Raw genomic sequence first — 11,608 nt, 5'->3', positions numbered from 1 at the left:
GTGGGTAAACAAATGGAGAACCTGCAACCACGGGAACCATAAAAATGGATGTCACTCATAAATAGATAGATAAAGTTAAAATTGATTTTAGAATATTGCCGGTAAACAAATTGAGAATATAAAGAAACAGAGATATGACAAGGGATCGCAGTTGATGATGAATAAATATTCGACGCATATGTATGTATATTGAATTTTTTTTTGTATTGTGTCATATTTATATACATATTGTACATCTGCCGTACGATCTGTTGGTTAAGAGACATATTCTTGTAAATAAAACCACATTATTCGGTAATTTTGTCAAAAGTTGGGTATTCAAAACTATTTTATTAATTAGCTTTAAAAATCCAAATCAATTAATAAATGCTGAGTGTTCTAATACTACTACTCGTATATATATGAGAAGCTTTTGTATTAATCGTAAGATTAGCTTCAAAATTTTTGTTTAATTATTTATTGTATATACTATGACCATTAGAAATAAAATTAATAGGTGTAAAATCGGTTAAAGCAGCTAGATTAACTTGGGTTAGCTTATACAGGCGATCCCAAGGGGATTCACTTATACCTATAGGCCCATTGTGCTACCGTACCGTAAAAACCTAAGAATTAAAACCATCTAAAACCTTTAAGCAAAGCTTATGATGCTATTTAAAGGGATGTCCTGAAGTTTGACAAGATCCTCAAAAAAGAAAGCCCTTGAGGGGCTTAAGGCGCCGCCGTGCATGTGCCGGACAGAAGCAAAGCAGCTATACAATCCATAATTCTAAATTCATAAGATTATTTTTTCCAACAGAAAAGCAATTCGGTTTTGGGAGTCATTTTTGGTCAAATTCTTAAATTTATTTGAAAAATATATCAACACTTCAATAGTTTTTATCTGATTGGTAATATTGAATAGCTTCAATATTAAGTCAGATATTTTATTTATTGCAAGAAAAAATAAAATTTTAATTTCACAATAATAATTAAATTCTTCTAAATGATATGTTATGATATGTATAAATTGTTGTATTTGCTTTATCAAAACCAGTTAATAGAGTCAAGTTTTTATTTGGCCAAATTACCAAATAAGCTATCTTCAATGATAGTTCGTGTAATTCGCATACATAATAAAACCAACAAAAAAATCGTTAAATTGTCATGCGAATTAAAAAAAAATTTTTTCTAAAATTCTGTGAAAAGTTTTAAACAATACCAACTCAACACAATAAATTTTTTTATATACATTGTACTCTAGATATTCTGATATGGTACATATATAAATATATTTAAAACAATTTATTTTTAAAATAGTTTTAATTATTTTCATCAAGTTTTTGTACAAGATCTCCTTGATCTAAAAACGTGACAAAATACTGTCATAACACGAATACAGTGAAAACTCCTTTTAGTGGACAGTATTCAATTCGTCAAAAGTAGCCGTCTAAATGGGTTAAATTGTTTAAAATAATATGTTAAAAAAAATTTTAGTAAGAGAAATATCCGTACAGCTGGGGTGTCACGTAGATGAGTTTTCATTGTATCTTAAAAGATCTTAAAGATTTAAAATTTTTGGAATAAAAGTGTTTGCCGTAATATGATATATATAAATTGTTACAACAAATACTTTTTCTTTATGAAAGGTATTTTAATATTTTATTAATTAATTGAATGTTTGACTGACCATACAACTATCTCGAGTATTGCCAAATACCCATCATTAGAGGTCTTGGAATTATTTCTTATATTAAATTATTTGTGATAATTTTTCAAAATACCTCTCTATTGAAAACAACAGTTTATATTAAGAATTTAATTTCTTTCATCAAAACAGACGTTAAAATTCAATTTATTAGAGGTACGAAAAAAAATAGGAGTTATTAAGAATATGATTTGTTATGATCTGCCCAATTCTTTGGGACTAAATGTGCCCGCTTTCTATGAGATAGACTGTCACTAGCACTTATTTATCTAAGAACATAAATAAATAAATGAATACATAAATAAATAAATGAATACATAAATAAATAAATACATAACAATTAATAAATATATAAATAAAAAAAAATAAATATATAAAAAAAAAAATAAATAAATAAATATATAAATACATAAATAAATAAATAAATAAAAAAATAAACTCTACTCTCTAGAAGCTAGAAGCTGCTTAAAGTCAGGCTCTCCGAACACTCTCCAAAGTGCCATCGTACATTCGCACAAATGATCTCAGAATAGACCCGGTCAAAAAATACTTAAGGGACAGAACCCTGAAGTTATACGCGAAAACTGACAGAGTGCCCTACATAGCACTATTTAATGTCAGAGCAAGCACTAGGCGTACTGGGCGGTATGCAGATCTGAGACCAGTCATCGAATAATCAACGAAACTTGTGAGGAGTACATAAATTAGTCAAAGAGAAGGGAGGAACTCTGTAGAAATTCCCCAGCTAAGAAAGAGTAAAAGTGCGCAGTTGTACTAACTCGGGAAAACCTCAACATAAGATCAACAAAAAGCAATTCATTTTTATTATATAGTTTTAAAGATGATTTGCTTATAAAAATTTTATTTTTTAACACATCAAGTATTCTTTGGCATATTGAAAATTTTCCTAATTATCATAAAAAAAAAATTTTTTTATTAAAATATTGAACTACAAAAGATGTTACAGTAAACTTACAAAAAAAATATTTGTATATTTTTGTATATTTTCGGCTTATTTTTGTAAATTTAACGAGAAGTTCTAATTTAAATACAATATTTGTTATTAATTACAATGGTTTGTTTAAGTTTACTTATTAATTAAATAACTTAATTTAAATATGCTTTTTCAATTTAGGAACAAACTGTCGAGACAACGAGTAATGTAATTGCCAAGCCTAAAAAACGTACAGACCCAAAAAGAAAAGCTCTTACAAAGAGGCTTGGTTCTTCCATTTCTGTTGAGAAACCAATGGTTGATTTGGCATTGCGTAGTATGACAGAAAGTGGACGTAAAATATCCCTTACTAGTATTCAAAAATTTGTGGAGGAGCATTTTAATACTAAATTGAACTTCAGGGACAAGAGAATGATTAAGTGGTACATTGATGGTTTACGACATAATGGTGAGGTTGTATCTACTTCCAAGTATTTCTTAAAACTGGCTTAAGGAAGAAATTGTCTGGGCATAAAATAGGCACAGGGTAGACAGTAGAGATTATGATATTACATCGGTTGTATTCAAAATTTTTTGTTTTTAAACTTTGCTATATTAATAAACAATGTTTAACATTTATTAAATTTTTTTGAGATTTTTTTTGGGCTTAATGCAAAGCTTATATCAATAAGAAATTTATTATAATTTACTATAATTTTTGTGGTTTGTAGATCAATTTTCAAATGTTAATTAGGAAATGATATTAATTATATGCAGTAATAATTAATTATTAATTAATTACCTGCAATTAAAATGCAGGTAAAATTTACATTGTAAAGTGACTCAATCGCGTTTTCAGTGTATATGTAAATCGAGTTATCATGAAAAACGAATAATCTTAATTTTTAGAAAATCCAAACACTAAAAACTTTACAATATCTTTCACGCAAATAGTTTCACTTGCAAATTAATTATCTTTTTTAGTCATATTATAAAATTTTTTTTCTGACGTAAAATTCAATAATTATATCACTCTTCACAATATATATATCACAATATATACACATATTAAACACAATAGCATTTTTTTAGATTCCCATCAGAATTTGTATTTAATTTGGTGTTGGGCAAATTATAATCACAATATAGATATATAGTTACCTATAAAAATTTTTTAAATTTATTAGAAAAATTATGTATCTATTCAGGCTACGTCCTTTATGGTATACTTAATCTATCTTCAAAATCTATTTTTTCTAATATTACTTAAAATGTTAGTGATTCTGATGTTAAAAATCCTACTCATTGAAAATATTGATGCTACGAAACATTATGTAGTTAAAAACCGAAAATATTCTATTTTGACACTTTTCTCAAAAATTTGGATTTATATCAATTTAAATTTGGACATGAAATATTCTTCATAAATATACATATTTCAAAGTGTATCAATATTGTATCCAGTTTTATTATTATTGTGTTAAGCCTAGTTGAGTCAGTGCACTTTAGCACTTTTACTATCTATTAACTGGGAGGTTTCTTCATAACCCCTCTCTACGCCTTGACTGGATTATTGTTTATCACTTCATCAGACTAAGTAATAGTTGACCTTAGATCCAGTATTACTGGTAAGATTTATTAGCACAATATATATTTTTTTTATTTGCTTTTTAATTATTTAACAATAAGCAAATTATTGAAAATAAATTAATTTTAGGAATAGTTGAGATCAATGAGACCACATATTATACTAAGAGAACATACTTATACAATTTTTATATTATATTACGTTTAGTTTATGTCATTTATTCCCAAATTCTATTTGGTAGTTTCAGAACTTGGAGACTCTTCAACCTTTCGGTTTATTAGCAGATTCACAGCATTTGAATGTCTCTTTAGCCTTTATATGTACCTCTAACTGAATTTTTCGATTTATTCTGTTACAAAAGGAATTTTCAAGTTCTGATGAATAGAGCATTTTGATACGTACCATGGAGTTTCGACAATATTTCTGATTGGTACCTTTGTAATATTTCTATATTAGAGGTACTTCTAGTGCCCCAAAGTTGTATAGCAAATGTCCATACCAGTTTAAGCATGATTTTATACAGTAAAACCTTAATTTTCATACTTAATTGAGAACTTGGGCGAAGCAGCCTGCAAATTTTTCGCGTTTTAAGGTTAAGTTTGGCTCTTATATGGTTTTTCCAGGTAAGTTTGCAGTCCAAATGCATCCCCAGGCATTTCAAAGAATTATATTGCGAGATTGTAATATTATGAAGTCTAACTTGTGGACAGGTTTCTCTTCTTAGTGTGACCGTAACTTGGGCGAATTTTTGCATGTTGACTTAATTTTTCCATTTTATTAGTCATTCGTTAATTAATCTTAGCTGAGCCTGTAAAGGTATTTGATTCGGTACCCGCAGGTGGAAAACGCGGTAGAGGACATTCGCACCAGGTGACCAACGATTTGGGGGCGCCCGGTACTACCAACTGGCGACAGCAAGCTACTAATTGAGCTGACTGGCGGAAGCTACTCTACGCGGCCAAGGACAACTCACGTCTGTAATGGCCAACTATGTAAGTAAATAAGTAAGAGCCTCTAGATATTAAGATGCTTCAGCTGGATTTTCACCGGTTGCAACAATTGCTGTATCATTTGATTCCTTTATAATAATGTATTATTGTATAAATCTCATTTATAAATTTTTAGCAACCTCAGTAATTAGGGTATATATGCATAATGTATGCATTCAGATAACAATAACAATGACAAATATAATATACATGCGCCTAATTGCAGAGAAGATATTATTGAATGATTAATATGTATGTCTATAACCTCTCCCACTCTATCTGTCTCTTAGTGTAGAAATTAGGGTAGAACTTAAGAACACTATTCTGTGTATTCTTAAATAACCGTAGAACAAATACGACCTTTAATGTTTGCTCGAATATATATCAATTATGACAGCAGATATAATGAATTAACGATGTAGGAATTGGTCTGAAATACATACGTGTGGACAAATGAAACCGTCTTACGTCTAAATGTCTTGTCTGCAGGAAGTTAGATACTTACAAAGAATTGTATCGCTATGAACAATAAAATAACTGAATATACTATAACTTGGTAATTATTAAATAGAATAATTTTGATTTCTCAAATTTTTGAGTATCACTTAACATTTTAAGAATTCACATATTTACATGATTCATCAATGTTGATAAAATTTACAAAATCCCCATATTTTTTGTTGTAATAAAACAAGATAACAAGCGTTGTTAGTTTACATAAAAATACGTAGTATTTAATATGTATTAAGAATGATTGAATTATTAAATCAATTACTGGGAAAAAACAAGCTATAAATTGTTATAAAAATAAAAACTATATATTTTTCTAATTACTTTCATTTAGATAAACATCGTTGATTTTATAGCATAGCTTCACAACATTTTTAAATATATAGATAGCAAGATATTATATTTTTTTTCTTTGAATCTTTGAATATTTTTTTTCTTATAAATAAGTATTATTTTAATGAATGATGTTGGAAACAATAATTTACATATAATTTAAAATAATTGCTACATTTAAAAGTAGAAATGTATCTGTTTATGCATTTTAAATACTAACAAATATATCTATTATATATTTACGTCAACATTTTTAAATAATAAAAACGATTAGATAGGAGAAAAATATTCAATGTAATTTAAAAAAGATATATATTCATTTTGTTATATAGTATTGATTTACTATTAAATTTTCTCCAAATGCAGTGAATTTTCAACTTACACACTTGTGGATATTAATAGGATCAGAGTATTCTAACAAGTTGAAAACTATAGTGAAATATGATGCTTCATCTATCTCCTGATATTAAAAATATAACCAAAAAACATTTGATAGATATTTATATAAAGCCCGTTTAGAGAAGTAAAAAATTTAAATTAATTTCATTTTTTGAACTACATTTAAAAAATATTTATATAACTAGATAAAGAAAAATTAAGTATCTGAATAGAAATTTAAATTGATCGTAATATAACCTTTTGTAAGCATCAGAATTATATATAATAAAAATATAATTTTTAACATATTTTGGTAAATATCCACAACTAATTAACAACTACAAACATAAAACTATAATCATAGTATTAAACATTTTCCCTATAAGCTTTCAATACTCAATCAGGCAGTTGATTCCAAAATCTTATTAAAACACAACTTCAAGTTCATAATTTAGACTTATTTAGAAGCCAATATTGTGATAAAATCATCTTCCCTAGAAGTCAATCAATATTTTATATATTTCCCAGATCAAAGCGAACGTTCAAGTTTATGTAATGCAAATTTTTATCATTATAGACCCTCTCCTCCTATCTCTATATAACACTATATCACAAACTCTAAATGTTTGTGATACTTTTTGAATTGCGTAGCATCTCAACTTGGTCTCTTTTTAATTATCGCAATGACACTGTTTTGTTACCCCCACTTGATCATGTAAAAACAAGTTTAAAAACCACATTAAGGGGTTCGCAAAAGAGATAATTATTTAATATATACATCTTAGCATAACGTCTGCCATACTCTTTATTTCGTAAATTTCCATACTGGAATATTTCAATATTGCCAGACCTAAGCATTTGCACAGAAAGTGATCATTTGTTTCTTTTTCCTCTTCCTCTTTGTAGCTCCTATACATCTGGTTTAAGGTATACCAATTTTGCCCACTCGCCAGTGAACTGTCAGAATAATTTTAATAAAATATAATTTTAATTTTTATCTTTCCTAGTCTTGGATCCTTATGATCCATGAAATACCCTCCGCTTGTGCTGGTGTACAGATGTTTCTTCCACTTGTGCTTTAGTGCCGGGCACTCCCCAAGCACCATTACTCCTCAAATAATTACGAAAACAATAACATTTTAAAATGTTTGTTTTATTTATAATAATTCCATCCAATATACCTCTTTTTGGTTATTCTATTTTTGATTGATGTTAATATATGTATTGAGTTATGCATTTTTAATATTTTTATCTCAGTTCAAATACATGTATATGAGATTACTTTATATAAATCACGCAAGTTTTCTTTTTATATATACACACATTTTTTCTTACTACGTAGTTTAACATTGAAGCAAGGTTATTTCGAGAAGGTCTCTAATGCAAGAACAGCAACATTTATACTATAATTCTTTCAGACGACTTTAAACTTCGCAATATTTTGCTAAGTACGTTGCACAGAAAAAAGGAATATATGTACTATAAGTGTGTGGATTTATAAGTCCGTAAAAATAAATTTAATTTTTTTAAAAATATTTTTAATCGATAGCTTTGTAGTTTGTTTCACATCGCACAGTGGGCCACCAAATTGCCATTTTTTAGAGTTAATTCAAAAAATTATTTAAACTTCAATTAATTAATTAATAAAAAATTGATAAATGTATTTGATATTGTGCATGTCCTAAAACTTTAATAGATTTAATAAAAAAAGTAGTACGAAAGATGTAAAACTTTTATTAAACTTTATGCACCTGTGGTGATGTGTCTATATCCAACCTTGGCCAGAATTAGGCTTAAGTTTCTGGCGGCCACCTTCTTCAACACACTCGACTATATCTCTAGCAGTAGCATTAGCCAGATTTGTGCCTTTAATAACACTTCTGATTGGCTCTAGCTTGACGTTCTCTCTATTACTCACTATTAGGAGGTTTTGTTTCAAAACGGCTTTATTAGCTAATTGAAGAGGACTAACTTACTATGCACCTATGAAATTATCATGTGTGATTGAAAAGTTAATATTAATTATTAAAACTAAATACCAAGGTATGTACATACAATGATAAAATTACTTTTTTGTACTTCTTAAATATTATTTCTGGGTACTATTTTATAATAAGTGTATGCATTGCAAACTCATTGTAAGGTGCACGAAATGCATAGATTGCAAGAGCTTGCAACAGAAAACAACAAAATACATTCACGCACAAAGTTTCTTGCAATTGCTTGCAATCTTGCTGTACCTAAACCCATGTATACTTACTTTCATGTACTTTTTATACAGAATATATTTCTATTAACTCTTTCTTTCCAATGCACCAAATCTGAAGTACATATGAATATTTTTAATTGGATATAATATTGTATAAATTTATTTTATAATCATATGGAAAATCTTAAACAATTTCCAATCATCTAATCATTTAGGTATAGTTAATAGTCACTGCTTAAGAAAAAGAAAATATAAACATATATATTGAAATATATAATATTTTTTAATGCTGACTATATATAGCCAAAATTTAAAATATTTTAATGTTGTGCTTTAACTACGCTTATAGTTAATATTTTATATTATTTAATTTTAATTCTCATTAGGTTGGTTTTGATATGTCTATTAAATGTATCGCAATGGCACCAGTAGTTGTGGCATTATTGCCAGCGATGCTAATCGCGTTTTCATTATTGTATAATACGAAAAATATGAAATTAATAATTCGTCGCCTAATGTAATTTTTATTTTCTTTTATCTGTGAATACATTGCAAACTTATTTTTTTTAATCACAGCACCTACATTTTGTCTATAATAGACAAAAGTTATAATATTTCTAAATGGGAAATATTAAGGCTCAATTTAACATATTTGAAAATTGACGTTTAACTATGTGTGGATTTTAAAGTTTATGTAATTATATTACAATTCTCATTAGGTTTTATTTTTGGTATTTATATAACATGTATTCCAATCCAATTGAGAAGTGTGGCATTATTGCCGGCGATACTAATCGCGTTTTCATCATTGTATTAAAATGTGTAAAAAAAATAAATATTATTTATTTATTTATTAATAATGCTTTAGTTTATAAAACTAATACTGACATGTATAGATATAGCTCTGATTACTAAGATCTTCAGCTAATATATTAAATATACAATTAAACGATGTTAAACGATACGCAAAATATTAAATTAATAATTCGTCGCCTAATGTAATTTTTTTTCTCTTTTATCTGTGAATATGTTTGGAAATTATTTTTTTTTTTTTTTTGTTTAGTCACAGTATATCTATATTTTGTCAATAATAAACAAAATTTTATAACATTTTTAAATGGGAAATATGAAGTCGCAGTTTAATTTGACATTTACCTATATGTGTAATTTAAATTTCATATAATTATATTACAATTCTCATTAGGTTTTATTTTTGGTATTTATATAACATGTATTCCAATCCAATTGAGAAGTGTGGCATTATTGCCGGCGATACTAATCGCGTTTTCATCATTGTATTAAAATGTGTAAAAAAAATAAATATTATTTATTTATTTATTAATAATGCTTTAGTTTATAAAACTAATACTGACATGTATAGATATAGCTCTGATTACTAAGATCTTCAGCTAATATATTAAATATACAATTAAACGATGTTAAACGATACGCAAAATATTAAATTAATAATTCGTCGCCTAATGTAATTTTTTTTCTCTTTTATCTGTGAATATGTTTGGAAATTATTATTTTTTTTTTTTTGTTTAGTCACAGTATATCTATATTTTGTCAATAATAAACAAAATTTTATAACATTTTTAAATGGGAAATATGAAGTCGCAGTTTAATTTGACATTTACCTATATGTGTAATTTAAATTTCATATAATTATATTACAATTCTCATTAGGTTTTATTTTTGGTATTTATGTAAAATGTATTGCAATACAATTGAGCAGCATGGTATTACCGCCAGCGATATTAGTCGCTTTTTCATTATTGTATTAAAATGTGTAAAAAAATAAATATTTTTTTATTTATTTATTAATAATACTTTAGTTTATAAAACTAATACTGACATGTATAGATATAGCTCTGATTACTAAGATCTTCAGCTAATATATTAAATATACAATTAAACGATGTTTGTAAGTACATTCGATAAGTTTACCTTCAGATATTATATAAATTTTATTCTTATATGGTAAATATGCCTTATATTTAAGCAAATATATTAAACATTTTATTTGCGTTTTTAATTATCAAGAATATTTTTAAAGTAGTGTGAGTGCTTTATCTGGCACATGCATAAGAACTTTTTGGCGCGAAAAATGTTAGAAATTTTTTTTTATTAATAGTAACTAACTAATATGTTGACGCACATAAACAATGAAAGATCTAGAATTAAAATATTTTTATAAATTTAGTTACAGAATGTTATTAAATTACATTTACAAAATTAATGCGATGTACTTTTTCATATATAACCTTTGTTAAGCTTCATTTTAGAACAATCGTAATGGAGCATCAGAGTTTGGACCAAAGATTTGTGGGGTTGTATAAAAAAGTGTATAGTTTTTGTTTTATTTATATTATAAAAGAAGTCTTCTAAAGTAAATAGGACATTTCTGTTGCATATGTTGATAAGTTAGATCATTTACTGATATGTTATCGGTACTAATATGAGATTCAAATAACGATAATTGCTTATCTTATAAGAAACTGTGTCAGTAGGAATGCTTATGACGACTTAAATGATTTATTCAAAATTATAAAAGGTGTTTTTCCTATAAAACAGGAGTTTTCAATAATATTTGTAGCAAAATCATCTATTGGCAATTATTAGTGTTGGTAAGATCCATTAAATCGTTTATTTATGTATTATTGGTATTAAAATTCATATCAATTGTTAAAGATGGTCTATATTATAACATTGTGAGAACTCGAATGATGAGATGCATGTTAGCGAATATAAGATTTACAAACTCCATTTAGTCTGTATTCAAGAAAGATCAGCCAAAATTGTTGAATTTAAATTGAGCATATCGACTCCATATATTTATCACCATTCAACCTAACACTGATACCCAATACTATTTTCTATTTTGTTCCACTGAAGATAAGTAACAACCAAATATTGCTTAGAATACAATATTTGGAGAATAACATTAAAGATGAAAAATAAAAACGGACGAAAACTT

The 11,608-nt window shown here is 26.9% G+C and overlaps 1 protein-coding gene across 1 annotated transcript; it reads left to right on the top strand.

Annotated features, from left to right (window-relative positions):
• The first annotated feature begins 2,721 nt into the window (after positions 1–2,721).
• On the top strand, positions 2,722–3,266 carry LOC119685269. Its single transcript, XM_038099509.1, has 2 exons — positions 2,722–2,762; positions 2,823–3,266. The coding sequence occupies exons 1-2, from the start codon at positions 2,760–2,762 to the stop codon at positions 3,132–3,134; spliced, it is 315 nt and encodes a 104-aa protein (XP_037955437.1). The 5' UTR covers positions 2,722–2,759; the 3' UTR covers positions 3,135–3,266.
• The last annotated feature ends 8,342 nt before the right edge of the window (positions 3,267–11,608 follow it).

This window comes from Teleopsis dalmanni, chromosome 2 (genome assembly GCF_002237135.1).
Source record: "Teleopsis dalmanni isolate 2A chromosome 2, ASM223713v2, whole genome shotgun sequence".
Taxonomy (NCBI): domain Eukaryota; kingdom Metazoa; phylum Arthropoda; class Insecta; order Diptera; family Diopsidae; genus Teleopsis; species Teleopsis dalmanni.
The sequence above is the reverse complement of the archived record's forward strand: the minus strand, read 5'-3'. Positions and strand labels throughout refer to the sequence as shown.